We start from the raw sequence: 24,981 nt of genomic DNA on the forward strand, positions 1-24,981 counted from the left end.
TAAATATAATATGCTAAACAGTTCAAATGCTGCTGTGATAAAGTTACAGCGTATCGCTCAGAGCACAGAGGGCTCATATTTGCTTTGTCAAATTCTTCCCCACTTATCATTACCAAATACTGTTTGCAAAACCCTTTGAGCGCTATAATAATCTCTATTTGCATACAGCCGACAGACTAGCCTGCTAGCAGCGGGGGACGGGTGCTGCTTCTAGCTGAAGAGAGGCATGTTTGCTTGTGTGCGTGTGTGTGTGTGTGTGTGGCTTAGACTGGCAGCTCACCTTTCTGTGGTGAGGGTAGAGTTTCAACAAAAGGCGTCTGCCAACTGCACCTGCCAGTGAACAAGCTCATGTCAAAGCATTCAACAATTGTGTAATAATACAACTCCTCGTCCTTTTTTTTTTTTTTTTTAAAAAAGGGGTGAAAATAGGATTGAACATGGATGAGAAAGGAACAAGTGATCACAGATGCAAATAGTTTCCTTGTTCACCTAATAAAATTCTTCACATACATTGAGATATATGAAATATGAAGGTGAGGATTTCTGCCACCACCCTGATATTAGCACTTCTGGTGCTTGTAACACTGAAAAATGACATTTGAGAAACTAAACTCCAACGTGTTTACCCAGAAACATTGTTCAAATAATCCACAACATCTTTCATTAAAAATGCACCGTGTTTTTTGCGTTCTGTGTGAACTGACCTTTCAAATACTCAGATCTGACATTTGCCTCAGAAGATGCAAATATTACCACAACCTTATTATTTGCTATTTGTTATGGGGGGGAAAAAGATACAGGAAGGAAGCTGTGTGCACATTCTGTGGAATGTGACATTTTCAAATTGCTTGATTTGTCTAACAAATAACCCAAAACTGTAAGATATTCAGTTTACCGTGACATAAGAAAAAGATGAGAAGCAAGTCCTCACAAGTGAGAAGCTGGATCCAGAGATTGTTTGGCTGATTATCAGCTAATGAGTCAACTGATTTTAATCAAAACTTTATCAGGCTGAATGAAGGCAATGTTTTGACCCTACAGAATCAGTGTCAAAAATATTGTCATATCGTTGCCTCTGTCAAACATACTCTTTTTTTTTTGGACATTATAAGGAAAAGCTCAGAGAAAGTGACCGTTTTCATCTGATGTTAGCAGGGACTCTTCAGTGGCTGGACACGCCTGGTGTTTTCTGTCAGGTTTTGTGTCGTCCAGCTGTCTGAGACACCTCCCAGAACAACCGTTTCTCCTCCTGACCGCTGGGAGTCTAGAGCCCAGTGAATGCGTCTGTGCTTTGAATGTGCAGGTGGCCAATGTGTGTGTGTGTGTGTGTGTGTGTGTGTGTGTGTGTGTGTGTGTGTGTGTGTGTGTGTGGTTTTGGGTGACCCTTTCTTGGCATTCCAGCCATTCCCCCTGGTACCTGGGAACTGGTCTGTTCTCCGACAGGGTATTTTTAGGTCCTTAGAAGCAGCTGTCTGTGTCCCTGTCTGTAGAGACGGCCCAGCTGTCTGTTGACTGAAAAATGTGGTGGTGCTCAAGAAATGACACGTGCTATTTGTAATAGCGCTGCCTCAGTCAGGCTGTTTTTCGGATTATGAAGGCTTAGGTCAACACAGGTGTAGGTTTGTGTGGTTATGACAGTGATGGGTGTGATGTGATGCTGCAGTCTGAGTAAAAGCTGCAAGGTAGGCAACTTCTCTCTGTCTGAAAAACAGCCCTGCGCGCTGTGGTTTCCCCACATTTTACAGAGTCATGTTGGCATTTGCTCGACAGATGAACAGCAAACAGCGAGGTAATTTCCAGTGCAGCAGCAGCAGCATGTGCACTAGCTGAACCTGACAGTGAAACATCAGCAAAAAATGTTGTGTTGGGATTCATCACAGCTATTGTTTAAACCAAAAGCAACAAAATGCCTCGAGTCAACAAAAGATTATGAGAGAAGAACATAATTGGTCCTTTGGTTTTGTGATATTTCCCAAACCAACATTTAGACGGTTACGTTTCACATCCGGAATGCCTGTTAATGTTGTACATCAGATAACCAAGGTTAACAAGCATGCATGTTGACAGAAATACAACATAGAAAAACATTTTAAATGTATAAAATGAGTCAAAAAAGGCTTAAGAAGCAACACGGTGGAGAGAGGGTTTATTACACATGAGCTTCTGTGTAAAAATGATCTGCCAACATGTTGCTTATCTGAAAATTAGCTCAGTGAAGAGAGGGGGAAAGCCACTTGATTTTGTTTTCTATCTGTCAGCTGACGGAAAATTAGTGTTGTTAACTAAACAAAACTGGTACATATGTACTTATGAGCAAAGACTGTTTTGCTGTTAACTGCCATCAGTTTCTTACTATGAACAAAGGGGTCCTACATATATTTTTTGCCAAATGACTTTGGTCATCACGTCTGTAATTTCATTGTCTGTATTCTTCTGTCACAACCAGAATCGTAAACTATAACAAAAAAAAGGTAGGGGAATACACATGGTTATAGACAGAAATATTAACTAATTAAATGTATTTGCAATAAATAGTAGCAAAACTAAGTATGTGTAATATTATCCAGTAAATCTGTGGGGTCTGTTTATGTAGTAGTGTCAGCTGTTGCACTAATGCATTCTCCACCTATCAGGAAGTAAAGGGAGACACAAATACACAAGTTGATGTTGAGCTCATAATAAATAATAACAAATCGCGTTCTTTCTTAGTTTAAACATTGATTGTTGCATATTCAGACTTAAATTTTGATTACCTCATAATCCGTTTCTCTATTACCAGTATACAAAATGACAGTGAGACAGAAGGGAGAGAATAAAAGAGGGTGCAGGAGCATGAGAGAAAGGGGGCATTATAACAAACTTAACAGAAACTAAAATGTAACTTTATTTGGTTTGCGTCTATAATTCAGGATTTATACTACTGCATCGAATTGATGTCGTACCTATGGTGTAAGCTCTGCAGACCTCCTGTCTATTTTTGTAAGCTGAAACCATTTCCCTCAGTGGAAACAAAGCTTTTATTTACTTTAATTTCATAGATAAGAAACAAACTGTGAAGACAATAAAGACCACACAAAAATAGCATTTCTTTTTTTTTTTATATTTTTTTTGGGCATTTTGCCTTTATAGATAGGACAGTCAAGTGTGAAAGGGGGAGAGAGAGAGAGGGGGGATGACATGCAGCAAAGGGCCACAGGCTGGATTCGAACCCGGGCCGCTGCGGCAACAGCCTTGTACATGGGGTGCCCGCTCCGCCACCAAGCCACCGACGCCCTGACAAAAATAGCATTTCAAGTCTTGTGTGTGATCTAACCTACAGGGATTTATACTTTGGAATTTGTCCTGGCTTTATATGAGTAAAGGAAATCCTCGCTCGCTGCTATGCTAATTTACACAATGTAAAATGCCATAGGCTTCTGCTAAAAACATTAGCATGTTGTATTTGTGGGGAAAATGTGTCCAGCAAAAGACAAGTGCTTTGTCTGTGAATGCTGCGAGTTGTAGCAAAGCTGATTTGTGTACTTGTACTTGAAATTCTCTCTACTAAGCCATGTTTGAAGTGTGTTTTGCGTGTTTTGAATCAATTAAACTTTACAGCACTTCACAGAAACCTTTGCCGCCAACTAGTGTTTTGGAGGTGTAACTGCAGAGTGACACAGACACACAAGTATAAATCCCCTTAAGGTGGCAACACAGAAGGTCTTGTAGTGATGAGCTACTTTGTCTCAGAGTCATTATATTGTTGTGTTGTGTGTGACAGAGAGTGGTGGGGCAAAATCTAACACTGATTGTGCCAAGTAATATATAAAGGTAAATAATTAATATATGGTGTTTTTGCCAAATCATATCTTTTTGTGTATGTGCTGTCACAGATTTTGCATTGGCATTTAGAATTTAGTTTAAAATGGGTCCATGTTTTCAATTATGATCAGCTGAAAAACATAGATACAAGTTTTTTCTCATCTTACCGTAAAACTTTGTTTACATATATTGCTGCCATAAAGCAAATGCCAAAATGGGCCTCTACACACAACTATGGATGTAGTATTGATGTCAGTGTTGTTTCACACTAAACAGAATTTAAAGCTGGTTTCATATGAGTGTTTCAGTGACGTAGGTGTGCATGTGACTGATAGTGTAATGTTTCCTGGGAGCCAGTGAGTCTGACTGACTCTCTTTTAGAGGAATATCAGTGGTAATGTGTAATATGGCAATTCAGTTAAAGCTCAAAACAAATACGATATTGCTGTACTGTAGCACCGACTGACATCACTCTCTTTGACTTTCAAATGTTGGTTTGATGTTCCACATTTGGGTGCTAACAGACGGTGTGTGTGTGTGTGTATCTTTATTTCTACCTTGGCAGGGGGAGAAAAATGCCGGCTTTGACGTGCTTTACCACAACATGAAGCATGGCCAGCTGGCAACCAAGGAGCTAGCCGAGTTTGTCCGTGAGAGGTAAGGTTTGTGTGTATTTGTGAATATGTGTGGGAGGTGGTGCTAGTGATGGGACTCTGGTGGATAAATTCTGCATTCTTGACTCTGTATACTTGGAAGGAGAGATGAGAGACTGTGCCAAGGTTGGGTGAAATGCTCAGAGATGATATGTGAACTGTTTTGGATTTCATCCTTCGTTGCACCTAACAAGGTGTTTCAAAGTCCTGTCAGAGAACACCAAACAAGTCTGTCTTTGTTTAAACTGTGTTAGTGGTCCCTCTCTGCTCTGATCTCTGACCCCTGTCCTCACTTCTGCGCTACTTTTGAAGCTCTCAAACACTCAACACACTCACAGGTCTGAAAGGTTGATTATTTGTGTGTGACCTGCGGTACAGACTTTTATGTTTTATCCATGTTTGCATTTGCTGGGTTTAAATAATCTGCGTAAGAGTTGGATCGATTTCTAGTTCTGCTGTAACGGTCTGCCTAATTATTTTTTCGAGAATGGTGAAGGCATGACCCACCCTACTCTTCCTTCGGGTAATACTTGTTGCCTTTGTTGGTCTTACACAAGACTTTTGCCCAGTCTTGTGTAAGAGTTTAAACTGGTTTGATTTAATGCAAACCAGCTGAACCGATATTTGTTATTATGACACGTTCTAGTAAATTAAAAAGTAGCCTACATCAGCAACCTGTGCCTATTGTGTCACAGCGCTTGTATTGTGCTAGTAATACACAATATGACAACATGATTAACATAATATTACGCTTGTAAATAAACAGACTAACTACTGTCTGACATGTCAATTTACTGCCGAGCTCAGAGTGACTCCATGAGGAACATAAAATTTCTGTAGAGGTGGGAGAGGGGAAGATGAGCATGGCACACTTTGTGTTTGTTTACTAGAATGCTCTAGTAATGTAATGTGTTTTCAGGGTGACAAGACAGAGTTAGTAAAAGAAAATTAAAACCGCAACCAATAAGGCAACATTTTGGATTTGAAGCTGACGAAAGCAGTTTGCCGAAAAACAGATGAGACAACATCATTTGCCTGTTGATACTGGTACAGCTTAATTCTCTGCTTCCTCTTATTTAGGGTTTATTTGTGGTTATCAGACCAATTTAGAGGTGCATTTCCTCCACCAAGTGGACTGGGGTTGCGAAACTCTTATTCATGGGCTCTCTCAGTGTCAGTATGTTCCACTTGGGAGCGGCTGCTGAGTTACGTGCAACAACAGCAACCAAGGCTGCACAAATCGAAATATCATTGAAATAATATGGAAATTGTGTAATAAGTGAAATATCCAAATCGCAGGAGCTGCAATTTTTTGATAAACATAAATGTGTCATAATATATGATCATAAATGAAGCATTGTGGTGCGACAGAGATGCCCCAGCCTACAAATTATATTCCAGATGCAAGGAAACATGCTTGTTTTGTGCAGATCCCTGCAAAATTCACGCCATCAACTTTTGTGTGTGTGTGTGTGTGTGTGTATCTAAACAGTTAACTAATGTTAGTTCAAGTGGGTAGCAAAACAACCCAGTTTTATACATCCAAAGAACTTATAAAGATTGACTATTTGGCAACCACACCAGGCGTCAAATTGAGACAGGCCTTTTTTTGTCAAAATGTGTAGCTGTGCTGGGCTAGAAAAAGGGACTGAGCTTTTCATTGGGACTAGGCTTTTGAGTTTGAGTTTTATGGTTTTTAACTGTAAGAGGCTTTGTTTATTTTTTGCATATCGTGCAGCCCTGTTAATAATGGTAAACCTCATGATAACAGCATTACTTGTCATGAATAAACAGATCTTAAAGTGTACTCAATTCAGCCTTTCTGCTGCTTTCAGTATACTGCTAAAATACAACAGATAGCGTGCTGAAAAAATTAAAGAAAACTTTTTTTCCACAATTTATTTTTATTTAACAAATTGAACATTGAACTGAACACAAAAATCACCAATTAAAAAATCTCAAGTCTAACAGTTTTTTTACTGATACTCTATTAACTAACTCAGCTCTAACTCTGGGTATTGCACGAGTTGACATTGCAAAAACAATTAACAAAGGATATATTGTGCAGCTCTAGTGAGAACTGACAGGCTAACTAGTAGTACCAAAGGGTGAAAGTCAATTACCTAATTAGAATTGTCCTCTCAGAGTGGGTAGTTTGTTAAATACTCTGTCCTCTAATTAGGAAGTTATCAGTGAGTAAATTGAGGGTATTAATGAGGTTCCCACAGGAGTTTTTGCTCTCACGGCTGGAAGTTAACATGCACACACACAGCGCTCTGTCAGAACAGTGATATAATCCTGACATTGATTCAGAGTGCCTGTGCACATTCCTCGCAGGGGGAAATTCACTTATCTGCTCGGACAGCAGCAGACAACAAATCAGCCGTCAGGAAATGAAATAGGGCCACTGTGGGTAAAATAGCGTGTGATCCCGCAGGACTTAGGAAAGGCAATTGTTTTGATAAATTTCCTCCATCTTTCTCTCCCTCCACTTGCCTTAAAGGTCAATTTGATAGAGGACACCATATAAAACACTCTGTTAAAGTACCACAACAACTCCAACCACATTCTCAAGGCTTCTCAGTTAGTGCATGTTGTATTTACTACCTTCGCCCTGGTGCTCAGTGTAATGGAGATATATTGATGCTTCCTGTTAGCGAGGCACCATTGATAGTGGGAACACAATTGGCATCAGGCTTTTAAAAGTGCTGAAACAATGACCATAGGGCTGAAGCAAGTAAGTAAGTCAATAAGGCTACTGACAGAAAAATTTTGATGATCAATTAATCCTTTCAGTCATTTTTTAAGCAAGAATGCATCAAAACATTCCCCAGTGCTAGCTTTCTTTTCCTCCTTTATGATAGAAAATGTAATATTTTGGGGTTTTGGACTGTTAATTGGCAAAACAAGACATCTGAAGTCATAACAGTGGGCTTTAGTAAATATTGATGGACATTTTTCACTTTTTTCAGGCATTTTATAGACTTAACATATGTCAATTAATGGTGAAAATAACTTAAAGAATCGTTATTTGCAGACTTAAATTGATTATTTGGTCAACGGTGTGGTGCTCAAAGACCAATTATTTGCTGGTTCCAGCATTTCCAATGAGAGAATTTGCAGCTTGTAAAGAGAAAACTTTTGAATATAGAAGGTGTGGAATTATACACATCGTGTATGTAAAGGTACTCAGGTATGTATATTGGAAAGAAGTAGATGCAACAAAAAAGATTAGCGGCTGCACACTGACTCCAAACCATAAATTTATTCAATTTCAATCTGATTATGTGATCAGAAGCTCTTCAGAATGCTCCAGGAGTGAGTCAGGAAACCTGGAAATTAGTTTTAGCATTTTAGCACTCCCCGTTTCCTCGTCTCAAAGTTAGTGGGTTTTTTGAATGGGTTTTTGGTTAGATGCCTGAAATAAGGTCTGTGGTTAACACAAGCTTAACATTTTGTTCTATCACATTTTGTTCTACAGCATAAAACACGTCAATAAATACCCCACTTGTGAATTTTGAAGCCTTTGTGTCTTAAAAAAAAATTGCTAACAAGTGACTAGATTAGACAACAATATGTCATAACTTCTGGCAAGGCTTCAGAAGCATAAAAGTGGTGTCCATTTGTGAAGATTATCTCTAAATGTGTAAGTACCATAAACGTTTGTTTGCTGTAGAGCTTATTTTCTACAATAATCTAAAATCCTAAGGAAAAATCCCATAGGTTTTTTGACAAGGGAACAGGACGACAGGCCTACAGAGAAATGTCATCCCTGGACCACTCTGTCAATTTTAACCTGCCATAAATATTTTTTTGGCCACTTGGGGGCAGCAGAAACAATGTGTGAATGCAACAACACTGACATATCACCACCTTTTAAGTTGATATGAAAGCGAAAAGTTCTTTTTTACGTGTTCAGCAGTGAACACAACCATTCATTTGGAGTGGTGTTTCTGGACACCTGTTGAATTCAAGTGCAGCTCTGACTCCCCTTTTTCTCTATATTTTCTGTCTCTATCAATTCCTGAGAGAAATAACAGGCTCTTTAGCTGCTAAATGCTCCACTGTGTAAGCCAGCTAGTCCCTAACTGTGTCTGTCATTTGGTGCTGAGCGTAAAATGGGCCATATCTGGAGCCTTCACCTGCTGAGCCTGCTGCGGCTGAAAACTGTGCTATGAGAGCAATGAGAGTGAACTGAAACAGTAGTTGCAGGACCCACAGCTAAACAATGAGCTGAAACTTGATGTATTGTTAAGCTTTGTGAAGCCAAGAAGAGCTGCACATTTGGGTGATAATTTTGATCATAGCCACTTTGAATAAATTTGTAGTTTAAAAGACAATATGCAGGTGTTCTTTATTTTTATTTAGACGAATGAACAATTTGAAGGCATCACCATGAGCTTAAATAATTAAATATAAAAAAAAATCAAATACCTATAAAAACAAACTGTGAGAAAAAAACAACAACAACAGTGAATATAATTGAAAATTAAAATACCTGTTAGTGCTTCTCGTGATCCAATATCTGTTCCAACACAATGTTGGCATCACCGCTCAAGACCGATATTCTGTTTGTTTATGACTCACAGGAGCAAGTTGTTGTGTTCGCCCTCAGGATATTTGGATCAATGCTCCTTCCTCCTTTCTCTTCAGGGTCTACAGATGGTTATTAAAGTTTCATGCCCAGCCTTGTAAAACCAGTCCATTTATCATTTAAATGTGGCTTATTGCAACATTTACCCAACACTGATGAATATAAATCTTTTTCTTGCCGACTCTGATGGTGGATGCACCGAGTTTGGGCCAAAGCAAGCTCCAGATAGGGAACATAACATATGAGGCCATTAGCAGAGGCAATAGTCTTGTTGGAAGTGCTACTGAAGTACATTACAAGCTCCAGTCAGAAAAGTCATTCAGACAAATTTACATTTTCATTTTTAAGAATGCACACATTACTCTTACTGCTGGGTTACTGGCAACCAAAAAAGAGATGTGCATTTTCTGACCTGCTGCACTTCTCTTGGGCAGCCCTAAATTACAATTATAGGTTATTCCATTAAAGATAATGTGTGTGTTTGTTTTTGCAGTGCTGCTATTGAGGAGACTTACTCCAAATCAATGAGCAAACTGGCCAAGATGGCAAGCAACGGAAGTCCACAGGGGTGAGTAACGTCATGTATAGATAGGACAGTACAGCAGCTTCACCCAACAAACCCTCGTCATCCTCTTTAGTGCCTTATAACTGAATTTATACTGTTGGAAGGTGTTTGTTACTGTAATTAAACATGTAGTGGTCATATAGCTGCATATGAGATATGAACGAGTACCATCTGCATCAACAAATGTTTATATTTATGATTAACATAATGTCCTCTTCAATATTTAGCTTATACAGTATTTATGTTTGCGATCTTCTCATTGGTTTACATTAGACCAGGCTCAATCCACACCCACACAGTCCTGATGGAGCACAGTTTTTGAGCATTAATCTCTGTATAAATCATACATAAGGATTTTTTTTCCCCTGCTTTCATTTTCATTGTTGCCTTTGTAGTCTTGACTGTTGAAGGGTAAAGAAAAACACTTTCCAGAGGCTTCTAGATAAATGAAAGGGCAGCTTAACAGGAGCAGAAAATCTTGTTTTTGCTGACCTTCACTGGTTAAACCAACCCACCTCTCTGCAGTGATGTGGAAGTGTACACCAGGGTCGGTCAGCATACTGTCACATTGCTGCTGGATGTGGTAACAGGTGCAGCAGAGCAGTGATTCCCAACTTTTTCAAGTCACGAATCCCCTGAATAATCATCTTTGACTCTCACAGACACACTCAATAAAATCTGTTGAGTACAGGGAATGTGGTGTAAAAACCATTCTCCATTCTAAAATACGTTATTTTATTTTTAATTTAATTTTTCTCTCTACAACTGTCTAGCAACCCTCAGGTTGAGAACCACTGCAGCAGAGCACACTGCTGAGTTTGATTTTGGTATATTCAAAATGAAGGCAGAACACAGCAGTCTAATGTGTGTGCTTGATGCTTGTGTATGTATTTCCTAGGACTTTTGCTCCTATGTGGGATGTGTTCAGGGTGTCGTCAGACAAACTGGCCCTCTGCCACCTCGAGCTGATGAGAAAGATGAACGATCTCATCCGGGACATCAACAAGTACGGCGACGAGCAGGTCAAAATTCACCGCAAGGTACGAGAGAACTCAGATGCCTCACCACTAATCTTACGAAAAATTGGCCAATTTTTAATGCCTCTGAGAAAAAGTAGATAGAATTGTACGATTTCTCATTACTTGCCCTTCATGGAGAATCTGTCATCCTGATCTAATTTATCTCACAGAAAATCCCATTACTGTCTTCTCCCTTCATGGTAATTGCTGCTGTTTCCATTAAGTATGAAGTTCAGTGATGATCTGTACAGGATGTCCATGTGTTGTCTTTTCATTTGTGTGTGTGTGTGTGTGTGTGTGTGTGTGTGTGTGTGTGCGCGCGCGCACGTGGATCACCTAGACAAAGGAGGAGATGGTGGGGACAGTGGAGGCGGTGCAGGCGCTGCAGGTTCAGAGCGGCCACCTTCAGAAGTCAAAGGAGGGTTATCATGCCAAGTGTTTGGAGCTAGACCGGCTCAGGAAGGAGGGAGCTCCACAGAAAGAACTGGAGAAAGTTAGTCTCTACTCTGTCTACTTTTACGATTGTTTTCAGGTTTTAAAGAGAACAGGAGCTGATCAAGTATCCTCTGAAAGAAAATCAAATCAAAGGGTTGATTCACACAAATTGGCAAAAGAGCCCTGCTTGTGTTGAACCACATAAATAGGTTTTATTTTATTTGTTCAGGTGCACAGTACTGGAAAATTACATTTTCAGAAAAATCTGCAGCTTTTCTTTCTTTCCAGAAACTATGTTGTTTATTTACTGGATAATTTACTGAACGTAGCAAAGGATCAATACGCCTTGTTTACTTTGTTTGAAGTTCTTTTGAAGTTCAAATTGCTGTAACTTAAGTCTTTTCTGATGCAGAAGGAAACCATCAAACATATTTTTGCTAATGCATGAGCGCAAATCAGCTAGAAAAATTACTGAAGAAGTAATTCCCATAAAAACTCTTGACAGCATTATTTTGCAGTTTGGGGGCTCAAGCTTCAAACAAACAACACATCTGATTTTAGAAGAGCTAAAATCCATTATTTACACTTGTTCAGAATTGAATTAATATCATTTGACAAAACAATCCCAACTCAAGATCCACTCATTTGTTTTTTCTGAAGTCTTAAACTGTATCAGTGGATGATGTTTGTTCAGTTGTCATCTGTTGACATTCAGTAGCTGTTATGTTTTCATCCATCTGTGTTACGAATCAAATTTCCCTGAACAATGTTGGGCTAAAATGAATAAAACTCAGCTTGTTTAGAAGTTTTGACGGTAAGTGGAAGTCATTAGTAGTATGCACATGTAATGAGAAATATTTGAAACTCAGTCATCACTTGAAGCCCAGCTTTGATATGATCATTTATGGTTAGGTTAAGCCTGAAAGTTAATTCTTGACTTTGGAAATAAGTAGTTTGACCAAACACAAACAAACAGGGTGCAGTTACTACTTTTCCTGGTGCTTGCAACCATAACACACAGCCTACTTTATGATCTTTATTCATAATAATAAATCTGTTATTCTTTTGCTATGCAGCATATTTGTACGACTGTGATGATTATGAACTTATTTTTATATTAATAACACATAATACTTTTGAATAGTTGCCCCCTTCTTATAATCATCACAACGCACCCTGAGGAAAACTCTGTGATTGGGCTTTTAAAGGGATAGTTGGATGGATTTTTGAAGCAGGGTTGTATGAGGTACTTATCCAAACTATGCACTGTACTGCTGTGGACAGGGGCAGCAGCAGAACTTATTTTAGCCACCTAAAAAAAGTCCCACTTAAGATAAATTAAAATTAGTTCAGTGTGATCTATGTTGGGAACATTTTCACTGTCAGACGACGACTTCCGACAGGGAACTAAAGTTGTAATCTATGCTCTCTTTAAGACCACCAGACTCCTTGAACAAAAAGCTTGCAGAACACGGGAGCTGCTGGTCTACCGCTGCTTTAATCAGTTAGTTTGCACTATTTTGCGACTTTGATGAATATGAACTAACACCAAAGTCACACAATAAGACAAATAAGCTACCTGAGTGAGGCAGCGACAGACCAGCAAATCCAGAATTTTACAAAATTACTTTTTTTCTCAAAGCAGTCATGTTGTTTTGAATAGAGCATAGATAACACCTGTAGGTAAGAGCTGTGTAACGCAAGGTGAAGTGTTGAAAATCTTATTATTATAGCGTAGCCTTCTTGATTTAAAAAAAAAAAAAAAAAAAATTTAAGGCCAAAATCTGTTTTCCTGCTGTCTTTCCACAGTGGTACATTGCTTAGTTTCAGTGGCAGTACTCCTGCCTTCTTCTACAAACTGGGGGTGTGCCTACTGTATGTAATTCACTGACTGTGTTACCTGAGAGCCACTTTAAAAATCTGATCTATCCCTTTAATCTCATAATTTCACAAAAGTAATAAATCAAAAAGCAAAAATATATAACAGTACTTTTTGTGAAAATGTATTAAAGTAAATAAGAGTCCAGATCTATTCCATATGTCTCTATCTTGTCGTCAGCCGGATGTGAACTTGACAGATCTCTGCAGAAGTGATTTCTTATTAAGCTCTGGGATGTTGGGTTATTATAATCTGTCTTGTGACCCTTAAATCCATCTTAAGTGTGTTTTTGTGGTCCACTCATGAGACAAGAGTGTCTGTTTAAATTGAGGTTAAATTAATTAGACTCATCTTGTCATCACAATTACGGAAAACAACATTTCGTAACCGCTGCACTCCTCGCTGTCAGCTCTCTGAATAAATTGCTGTTCTGTTTTTTTTATGGTACGGACTGAATTGTGAATGCAGTAGTTGTAATCATGTGGCAGAAATGGTTCTCACTCACTGAGCTATTCATTCTTATTTCAGGTTTGTGAATGAGAGACTGTAGCTTAAGGCCATCTTTTTTCTTTTCCTTTTCTTTCTCACTAGGCGGAGCTGAAGTCTAAGAAAGCGGCTGAGTCATTTGCGTTGTGCATCGAGAAGTACAACCGCGTGGGAGGAGAGTTTGAGCAGAAGATGAGCGAGTCCTCCCAGGTCAGCTCCGACTCCAGCAGGGCCGAGGACCACTTCTTCCTCTGTCTCTCTCCCACCCTCTGATGTGGTGTTTTTTTCTGCATCTCTTCTTCTCTTCGCTTTATCGTTCTCTTTATCTCCCTGACTCACCCTCTCCGTAACCTCCCACCACACAAAAACTCCATCTTATCCTTTCATTTATTATCCTATCATGCCTTCCCCTAAAATGGCAACCTCAACCCCCGACTCCTAAACACCCACCCACTCGCACACGCATGCACATCCTGTCCCTCGCTCATTACCTTTAATCATTGCCTCCACACTTCCATGGTTACTGCTGCTGTTTCCATGGAAATCTTCAACAAACCTCAATGAGTGCTTCTGTGTTTTACATTTGAAATGATGACTGAAATCCTTGTGACCAATTATCTCTTGTAATAGCTTTGAGGGGGAAGATTTGGTCATTAGTATGAAGGGTTACGTGGTTCCTGCGAGAAAAACATGTGTCAATAGATAAAAGAAGAAACAGAGTAAGAACAAATAAATAACGGACCAGTAAATAAGAGACCAAGATACTTTTTATCAAACACAAAATTAAATTATTGGGTATTTTCACGCCTGTAGTTTGGTTCATTTGGTCCACACTAAGGGAAATTAAAAGACACATGGTTGTCTTTTAGTTTTGTTGCAGTTGTATTTTTACTTATCTCTATAATTAGATTCTGGATTTGTAACCCAAGCATTCTGATTTTCGTTCATAGTCGATTGTAATTCGAGTAATATTGACCAATCATGTTGGAGGCACAGGGAAGCAATCCATATGGAGAGCGAGCTGGCTGAAATGCAATCTCAGGACCCATCGGCTGTTGTCCAACAATGATTTGCATTTATATTCAAATATCAGTTCACGGAGATTAGGGAAAGTCTTGGATCGGATATCTGCTGCCAACTCTGGATCTCCAAAAATACTGTCTGTTGCTCCCCAGAGGCTTATTGTCGTAAGAACGATAGCCGATGGGTTTTGAGATTGTATTCATACTGGCTTTTTTTTACCAACAAACTAAGAGCTGTAATCATGAAGTCAAACAGACTGACAGTTAACTTGTTGATTGGACTGTTTTGGCAACATGGACCCATGTAGGGAAATTAAATGCCAGTGTCTGACGGCAACTTGTGCTGCACACTGCTTCTTATGAATATATTTATCTTCTCTGATGTTCACAAAGAGCTCTCTGAAATGTCTTAATGCAACCAGCCCCTGGAGTCGTGGCAGATGGGAGTGAAATGCCCTGTTGAAGGCTGACAGCAGTTGTGAGGAGTCAGCGGAGAATGTTTTATGTTTGCACTCTCTGCCCAGTTAATTGGGGAAAAGAAACTGGCAAAACTCTGCTCACGAACCCACTTCTCGAACAAAAGCCAATGGCACTATATCAAGACAATTCCTCTGAACCAGACAGCGACAAACGAGCTGGCTGAATAAAAAGCAGGATCAAACTTAAATACTAAATCCTCTCGAATTATCACTGGTTTAACGACCTGGCAACCCGCTGCCTCCTCTGCTGGCTGACTGCCTCTCTGTAGCTGCTCCTGAATCCTCAGATGTCGTTAAAAGTGTTCTCACTTCATTGCATATATGTGGAGGGTTAAGTCTCTGTCTTATTTGATTGTGGCTGCTTCTCTGAATGCTCATGAGTGACAGGAGGAACAGAAACAAGCAGTTACAACCACGACAATGAATATAAACAAAACACATACCAAAAACAAACAGACAACAACTAAAATAACACAAGACCAGACAAAAACACAAAGTCAGTTGTACAGACAACCTCTTGTCAATAAACACATCCTGTCTATCACCAGGCCTAACCACATATTTATTATTACAAATAAACCATACATAAAAAAAGGACTAATTTAGTTGAAAACAGGAAAATGTCCTGTTTTTAGCAACTTTTAACAGCTGTGTTTTTAATGTTGATGTAGCTTTGATGTAATGTGCTTGGTCTTGAAAGGATTTAATTGGCACAAAAGGTCAGAGAGAAATGTCAACCCACAGAGACAGATAAATTAACTGAGGTTTTTTTTTCCTTTTCTTCACCATGGTGTGAATGTGTATACGTGTTTGTGTGAGCAGAAATTCCAGGAAATCGAAGAGGCCCACTTGCGGCAGATGAAACAGCTGATCAAAGCTTACTCCCACTCCATAGAAGACACCCATGTTCAAGTGGGACAGGTATGTTGTAGTGGACACTAAAACCTGCTCTGATAATGATGCAGCATTTGTTGTTACTCTCTAAGAGATTGTATTTTTAATTTCTTGATTTTATATGTTTCTATAAAAAGTTTTTCTCATTCTTATGAAAGCATATAGGATATGTGTTAGAATTTAGGTGCATGTTGTAGAACTTACATGTGTCACTACTGAATCTCAGTGTCAGTGTCAATGTCAAGTTTATTTATATAGCACATTTAAAAGCCTAAGGCCAACCAAAGTGCTTTACAAGATGAAATCATCAGCAACAGTAAACAATACAAGCAGAAACAGTACAAAGCAGAGAGGTAGAAGAAAACAAAACAAAACAAGACACAACAACAGGTGACTCAACTCAGCCAAAAGCCAGGGTAAACAGGTGGGTTTTAAGACGTGTTTTAAAAATAGAGAGGCTAGTCGCAGACCGCACAGACAGAGGCAAAGCGTTCCACAGCGTGGGAGCCGCCACTGCAAAGGCTTGATCTCCTCTAGATTTTAAGAGGGATTGAGGAACGTCCAGAACTAACTGGTCAGCTGACCTCAGGGCTCTGGAGGGTCGATGCACCTTGATAAGGTCGGATAAATATTCAGGGGCCAGTCCATACAGAGACTTAAACACAAATAAAAGAATCTTAAAATCAATCCTGTATCTAACCGGAAGCCAGTGAAGCAAAGAGAGCACTGGTGTTATGTGCTCATATTTCTTTGTCCTGGTAAGGAGACGAGCTGCTGCATTCTGCACAAGCTGTAGACGGTTAAGCTCTGATTGGCCAATGCCAACGTACAGGGAATTACAATAATCTAAGCGCAATGAAATGAACGCATGGATAACCTTTTCTAGATCAGCCCTTCTTAGATAAGGTTTGACTTTGGCTAGGAGCCGAAGCTGAAAAAAGCTAGCCTTAACCACAGAGCTGACCTGCTTGTCCAATTTAAACGCCCCATCAATAATCACACCTAGGTTTCTGGCCTGGGAACCTATATAGGGTGCTAGTGGGCCAAGGGAGCTGGCAAGAACCTCGACAAGGTCAGGACAACCAAACAGGACAATCTCCATTTTGTTTTCATTTAATTTTAAGAAATTCAGGTCCATCCATGTTTTAATGTCCCTCATGCAATTAAACACAGCATGGAGGGATTCCTTAGAGGGGACCTTTAATGGCAAGTACACCTGCACATCATCAGCAAAACAATGAAAAGGAATACCGTGCTTCCTAAATATCGACCCCAGGGGTAGCATATATAGGGAGAACAGTAGAGGGCCTAGAACTAAAACCTTGGAAATAAACGGAAGTTTAGAGATTGGCCTGAAATTAGAAAGAACCAAGGGATCCAGATTTTTCTTTTTTAAAAGAGGCTGCACCGTGGCATGTTTGAAGGAGGATGGAACGCATCCAGAGCTGAGACGCAGATTTATCAGAAACAAGATAAAAGACCCAACTGAGCTGAAAACCTTTTTAAACAAACGGGATGGAATGCTGTCAATCTCGTACCATCCTTACCGGTGCTTACCACTATCCGTGGAGTAATGTTTAGTGAAAGCTCAGTGTGATAACTTGGCACAACACTGGCAAAATGTAATGTAGTTCCTCCATGACTGATGATGTTAAACAACAAGCAAGGATAGTATAGTGGAGTATAGTGGAATAGTTAAAATGCTTAATATCAACATTATTATCAACAGGATTTTAGTTTAAAAGTTAAAGGGGACCTATTATATTCTTTTTCAGGTTTCTACTAGAGTATGTTTACATGCTTTAATAGTCTAAAAACACTTAATCTTCCTCATACTGCCCGTGCTTTGACATCTGTATCACCCTTCATCTTCATCGCTCTGTTTTAGCACCTGTCTGTTTAAGACCCTCTCCCGGAAAAGCCCAGTCTGCTCCAGTTGGTCAGCTTTTCCAGATCTTCCACTTCTGTGCTCTTGGTATCCCTGCCAAGCCCTCAGGAATAGTGCCAGGCTTTGAAGCCAATTTTTCACAATGGCTAGACTTGAAATTACAAAGTGCAGGTGAAAGAGATGTCTGTAAATCAGTGGATACATTTTATTGAGCGTCTCAACGACTAATTTCATCATCCAGATTTGATTCATTTGGTGTGATAACGTTTTGAAAGTCTAGATGTGTTGCATGAATAAATCATTTTACCCCCATTTAGTTTGTTGGAGCACTAAACCAGGAGTAGCTGCTTGGCCGGCAGAAGTAAGCCGCTATGCCACCTTAAGTTTCTTGAATGCTTACTGTATAGGGCCCATGATGTAGAAGATATAAGTAATGTTATACCTAGGAAATCGAGTTTTTTTCTTTGCCACAAAGCAACTTTGATAGGAATGAACAGGGCCTCACCTCCATGGCTGTATCCGGTCCTTCCCATACATCTGTGATCCCTTCACCATCATTGCAGCAGGGAAATGGCTTTAATGGAATAAATCAGCACTTTCTACCATCAGAAATCACCAATAAAACCTTCTAATCCAAAATCATCACAGTCAGATGTGTTTCAGCACAAATACATCAAATCAGCGAGAAATGAACATTAGTAACCAAGATTACATGTTTCGTTAGCATGTAGCTACATGAAGCAGTGTAGGCGACAGTAACGCACGTGGAGCTGATGAACATGTAAAGATATCCATCAAGAGTTGACACCAGCTTGTCTTAAAAGTGGTAAACGCAGAGTATTCAGAACAGTCTGTCGCCTGAGGTTTTTGCTTACTTTTTACATACGTTTACCTCATTATTTAAAACTTTGGCTGCAGTTAATATGAACAGCATTGTAACTATATATATATATATATATATATATATATATATATATATACATACATACATACATACATACATATATGTGTGTGTGTGTGTGTGTGTGTGTGTGTGTGTGTGTATGACAAAAAATAAAAAATATATAGGGCCCCTTTAATATTAGCATCCACCAGGGCTCTATAAGGTTAATGTAGTATTCAGAATATAAATGCAACTCAACATTTTTCGTACAGCACAACAGTTTCATGTATGTGTTCACCAACAGTATACTTGAGATCATAAGGCATTTCTGTCAGACTCCTATGTTAAACTAGATGCATCATTGCATAAGACATCATCACACTGAGCTTTGATAACAAACAGTATTTTTCATGGCACCTTTTCTAATACTACAAGTTTTTTAAAGGACCAAATAATCATTCTTGCTCTGCTCTGCTGCAGGTTCACGAGGAATTCAAGCAAAATGTGGAAAACATCGGCATTGATAACCTCATCCAGAAATTTGCAGAGCAGAAGGGCACAGGCAAAGACAGGCCAGGTACAATACAGCTCCCTAGGATGGATTCAAACACTCAAAACAGAATAATGGAGGCAGAATTATTCATTGTGACAAAATACAAGACTTGACTACATGCATGTATTGTGTTTTTGAATGCTCTTTGTTCTTGTCAAACCATCTGTCGTCTGCAGCTCTGGTTGGTTTTGAGGAGTACATGACAGCTTTGGCACCAGAAGGTGGGAAGAAGAGTCGAGCAAAAGCCTTCAGGATCCCCGGCCTTGGCAAGAGGGACAAGGAGCCAGACTCTACGTGAGTGCACGCACACACAGAGAAACAAACATGCTGTGCTCTATGAGCCCCGATCTTCTGAAATTGAATCTTGATGTTCGTTCTTTGCCACTGGCTTCAGTCTGAGTTACTGCTGAATAATGAAAAATAATACATCTATGTGTTTTGTTGTTTCGTATTTGCAGAGATTCAGCAGTGACGGAGACCCCGGTGAGTATCAGATATAATTCACACCCAAACACTGCAGCTCCAAAACCATTGACTCAATTATCAGTTCTGTCTGACTCCTAAAGCTGCAGTTATCCCCGCAGACAAATGTGTTATAGAGCACTTCTGTACTGTGAGAGGAGTGTGTGCGTGTATTTTTTCAGGGAGGTGCAAGGAGAAGCATGCACAGGAGTGTGTTTGTATTTGTTGAAAGAAGGTGAGTGGGAAATCACAAGTGTGTGTGATAATGACATGACTGATGGTGTGGGGTTTCCCAGGTTTATTCCAGTACTTCTGAGAAGAGGTTTCTGTGATTCTTTGGCAGCGACAGAGGAAATGCGTAACTGCATGTGAGTGTGTGTGTGTGTGTGTGTGTGTGTGTGTGTGTGTGTGTGTGTGTGTGTGTGTGTGTGCGTGTGTTTGTTTGTGAAAGGGCTTTGGACGCTGCTATCTAACAGGCTGATGTGGTAAAGTAAACTGCAGGTCACAGAGCCACTGGTGCTGCTATTTTATACTTTCAAGGGCATTAAGTTTCTGACTGTGGTGTAACAGGTATTAGTAATATTGGCAGAGGTCCATTCTACAGTCCATTCACCGTCTATATTCAACATTATGACAGTTATTATCAGAAGAAAAAGAAAATTTGCAAAAGTTGCAGTAATACAGATTGATTATTGTGTCTAGCTGCTGTCTTTAGATCATAATAGTCTGTTAATTACTTAAGTGTTTTACCCAGAGTGCTGCAACGACAACGCTTTATTGAAGGTCAGCCCAGAAGTTAGGTGGGATTTTTCCATTGGCAAACAAAGATTTATTATACTCACACATTTTGTTCAGTATGATAATCTTAGAGAATGAACACCAATTTTATGATTTTGGATGTGAAAGCAATTGCCATAGTTAGCAACACCCTTTTTTCCAAGACACCTAAAAGCTTCAAAAATTAAAAGTTAGTTATTTACTGCTGTATTTTATTTCAGAGAACAGAAATATCTCTTAAGATTGTGTTAACCACAGACATTTTTTCAGGCACTTAGTCAAAAACTCATTAAAAAATGTATTAAATTCAAGACATGCAAACATGCTAACACATCTCCAGGTTTTAGAATTGATTCCTGCAACACTCTATATTATCAGGTGTCTGAAGAGATGCTGACTTTAATGAATGATATTTAGATACTGGGGAAAGTTACAGCCTGTACAACTTAAAGCTGCATTTATTGATTTTTGGCCACCAGAGGGCAAAAGACATATCATTGCCTTATAAATGTACGAGTAAGAAGTTGGCTGCATCAGTGTTAACAATTGCCTACTTAAGCCCCATTTCCACTGAGCAGAACAGTACAGTTCAGTTCGGTACGCTTTTTTCCCGTTTCCACTATGGTAAGTTGTGGATGGTACCAATGGAACCGCTCCGTACTGTCCCCATTTTTGGTCACTATAACTATAGTAACTATATAATGAAAGGATGTTTAGCAGCAGCTGTAGTCTGAGAAAAAAATAACTTAATGCACATGGTTGACTGCTACTTTTAAGGTGGAATGTTATCTTGTTATTTAACTCAATGTGTGTGTTGATGATGCGACTCATCAGCACACCATAAACTTCACGTGACAACTTTGACCATTCCAGTATTTGTCATTGTCTCTCATGGATGACATATTCTTTTAGTAATGAGTGGATCTTTAAGCGTTTAAAAATATATATTCATTTTGACTGGAATATGTGAACTGCATGTATCTCAATCCTCACTCGGAGGAAGAAAAAGCATTGCATAAGTCCATTATCCACTCTGACATATCTGACTCTTTAGCTGCTAACTCCACTTTGTTCACCCGCTAGTTGCTAACTGTGTCTATCTGCTGTTTGGTGCGGAGCAGGTAACATGCAGTGGGTTTTTAGAACTTTTTGCTGAAAAACAGCTATTTGTTGTAGCATAACGATGCCACGGGAGCACTGAGAGTGAACCAGAACAGTAAAGTTGCGGGCCAGACAGACTGGCGAGATGAAACTTACGATAAAACTCCATAAAGCCAAGTTGACCTGCAGGTTTAGGTGTAGGTTTATCACTACAAGCAACCCTTTTACTTTGTTTACTACTACCTGTAGTTAATTTGAGTCAAACTGTAGTTAAGCTGCTCCTGCAGTTATACTTTTAAAGTCTAATCACACAGTTATGCATTAACTACAGTGTTCTGAGTGTTCCTCAATCAGATTTCTTTCAGTGTGATCTGATAAAAAAAAAAAAGAATGGATACAGTTACACTTGCCATATCAACTTAACCTACCAAGATCTGTTTACTGAAATCAGAATCAAACACCATCTGTATATGTCCACACTTAGTCTAAAAATAACTGCTCCCACGTTGGCTGGATTGTAAATCAGGCCTCCCTCATGTCTTATTTTGAAGATCATATGACTACAGCTGACGTGTAACCAGACATCCCGGCACGTAGACATGATTTAAATCAAACTGGAAGCACACCTGCAGCTGTATCACACAGCTGTTTGTCCTCCTTGCAGTAATGTATTTAACAGTAGCTAGGCACTGACTAACGCCTTTCATAACAGTTGTAGCGTCTGTGTTTTCACTCACACAGACTCTGATGGAAGCCTCTCAGCAGTACATGCAAGCTGCTGAGTTACACAGTACGACAAAGCACTTCTGTGTGTCAGATATGTGGCTGAAGTGCTATTTGTCTCCATGTTGCTGACCCAGCTGGTGTCTGACTCCCTCTCTCTCTCCTGTGTGTGTGTGTGTGTGTGTGTGTGTGTGTGTGTTCATTCATATAGAATTCACCCCTGGAAGTAGACGACGAGGGATTTGTCATCCGAGCTGACAGCACACAAAATGATATCCTTTTCTGCTCAGTAGGTGTTTTTCTGTGCCACACTGTGAATGTAATTACAGAGGGTTAAAAATTAAAGAAAAAACAATGATTGTCGATTAGTCAGATTTCTTATCGCTTGAGCTCTGTTGGACAGATGAACATCATTCTTCCAAAAGATTGAATGCAGGGATACTCAACCTGCTTTGCCCAGAGGCCACTTTTGCAAAATGACAGGAGACCAGCAACCAGTTAATAAACAACCATTCATAATATTTATCAGTACAAGAATTTTCTGTTTTCAGCCTTTTGTTTGCTGTCCTCATTTTTGCAAAGAGGCAAATCCAGTCACTGCAGCCCCACACAGGTCAGCTGTATGCAGGGGCGTTTTGCCCGGACCTCTGTCAGTGGGTCAGAGGGATCCTCCTCCTCTGGCACTATTTTGTAAAATAAAAAACACTCTGGCACCTTATTTACATTCAAAGTAAAAAACAAAATCCCAGTGTGAACCAATTTATATTCATGTGAATTACAAAAACAGTTGACATCCAGCACCCTGTTGTGGGCCAGATTTGGTTCACAGACCACAAGTGTTTTACTGTTGTGATGATGGTGGAGAGTGCTGTCCAAGACATCGGTCCAAACTGTTCCACTGAATGACTGTGAATCTTTTTAAAAATCCAATTAAGTTGGAAACACAGACTAATTTTAGATTCATAAAGATATCACCTTGTGATATCGCTCGCCTCGCTGAATAGACTCCAAAAAGGCCCGTAACTGAGATGGAGGTTTTTTAAATGAGGAGTAATCAGAAAGCCAGAGGTGAGAGGCGGATTTAACCAATTTATTTACATAAATGGCTGAATTCATGGCCTCATTAGCTGTAGAGCTCTAGACAATTATAAAGGCCTCTACCCTATTTGTGGGTGCAAATGACTTAATGCATCCCCCTCGTTAAATGCAGATGCAGTAAATGCCTGCAGGGGATAAAAATGAATTGTCCTCCTAACCTCAATACTCCACGTCCTAACTCTCCAGCCCTGATCCATTTATCAGCAGCAGCTCTCAGTCCTGACAGCTCAGAGATAACAACTCTTCCTGACTTTGTCCCCCCCCCCCCCAATCAAGCCCCCCGCCTGCTCAGAATAGATGGTTCACGTTCATCAAAAACCCCCATGCTGGAAAACGTCCCGTAGTTTCTCTGAATCTTCTAAAAAACACAAGACACACCTCACATAACATGACACAACACTTTAACGTGCAGCAGCATGCCATCCAAACAAAGAGGAAGGGGAAGTGAATTTAGCTGTGGGGGTGATGGTGCGGCAGGAAGTGGCGGTTTTGCTATTTGAAGTTCTGCAGCCCTCACCTCCATTTGTGTTTTCAATTCAGTTCAGCTTTATTGTCATTTCACTGTATGTTTGTTGTGCAGGGCAGAATGAGAGAGCATTTCTCAGAGATCTCAGATACAAATGGCAACAGGGGACAAAAAGTGTTTAGGCAGAAGTCATTATCTGAAATAATATAGATAGAGAACAACTTAGATATATATTGAATTTTGCCGTATTACTGTAAATATAGGTAAGAAAGTCAAGACTCTGACCTCACACAGCAGAACATCCCACATTCATATGAGATGAAATGAAGATGAGAATGATTAGTAGACATCAGACGTGATATTTACATCAACTTTAAGTTTTTCAATGATTATATAAAATACATTTGTCTTTCAGTAATACAACACAGTGATCCTGGAAAGTGATAACAGTACAGTAAACCACAATTAACTCTAATGTACAGTAACAGACGCTCAATGCGTTGTAACATATTGACAGTAAGCAGTAGTTTTTAATCTTTCCACAATTGTGCACAAGTAATTAAGGATTTATGCTGCTTACCTTTGAAATGTTATTAAGCTTCAAGGTCATTCTTGCCATATATGATACTCAATATACAGGAGAACTGATGCAGTAAAAAAAGACAAAAAGAGAGAAAAGAAAGTAAAGTGCAAAAATAATAACAGAAAAATACAATGCTTGCAATCACATGTAGCACTGATTCAGTGATCTATACGCTTAGTATTAAAAGTGTGCTGATATTAAGTGGCTGTATTTGGAGGTGTTCGCATTTGATTTAGTGTTTTGCATGTTGCATTAAGTTTCAGTTAAGCAACAATCATAAAATACTGAAACATGAGCTTGTTCTCCTTGACCGTCCTCTCTCTGTACGCTGCTCTGAGGAGAAGGAGAGCAACTTTTACTCCAGTGACTCGGACTTTGATGACGAGGAGCCCAAGAAGTTCCACATCCAGATCAGACCGGTGGCGAGCAGCAGTCGCAATAACTCCGCTGCCACAGAGAAAGAACTGAAAGCCACCGTCGGGGCGCTCACTCTGCCGCCCAACAGAGGGGTCCGGCAACAGGTTGTGTTTCGTATTTCTGTCATATTCTGTATGTTTGTTAGGATCCCTCTGAAGACATCAGCATTTTACCCCAACACGCATAAATCTAAAACTTCTCAT

At 39.6% G+C, this 24,981-nt stretch overlaps 1 protein-coding gene across 1 annotated transcript in view; it reads left to right on the forward strand.

The window, feature by feature from the left end:
- fcho1 (FCH and mu domain containing endocytic adaptor 1) overlaps window positions 1-24,981 on the forward strand; it is a 79,559-nt gene that overhangs the window by 38,033 nt on the left and 16,545 nt on the right. Inside the window, exons 3-13 of the mRNA XM_049586935.1 lie at window positions 4,367-4,458; window positions 9,542-9,616; window positions 10,512-10,653; window positions 10,973-11,125; window positions 13,538-13,642; window positions 15,756-15,854; window positions 19,079-19,175; window positions 19,328-19,445; window positions 19,610-19,634; window positions 22,426-22,486; window positions 24,689-24,882. Coding sequence (XP_049442892.1) covers window positions 4,367-4,458; window positions 9,542-9,616; window positions 10,512-10,653; window positions 10,973-11,125; window positions 13,538-13,642; window positions 15,756-15,854; window positions 19,079-19,175; window positions 19,328-19,445; window positions 19,610-19,634; window positions 22,426-22,486; window positions 24,689-24,882 — 1,161 coding nt within the window. The remainder of the gene's footprint in view (window positions 1-4,366; window positions 4,459-9,541; window positions 9,617-10,511; window positions 10,654-10,972; window positions 11,126-13,537; window positions 13,643-15,755; window positions 15,855-19,078; window positions 19,176-19,327; window positions 19,446-19,609; window positions 19,635-22,425; window positions 22,487-24,688; window positions 24,883-24,981) is intronic.

The sequence above is a fragment of the Epinephelus fuscoguttatus genome, linkage group LG10 (genome assembly GCF_011397635.1).
Source record: "Epinephelus fuscoguttatus linkage group LG10, E.fuscoguttatus.final_Chr_v1".
Lineage (NCBI taxonomy): Eukaryota > Metazoa > Chordata > Actinopteri > Perciformes > Serranidae > Epinephelus > Epinephelus fuscoguttatus.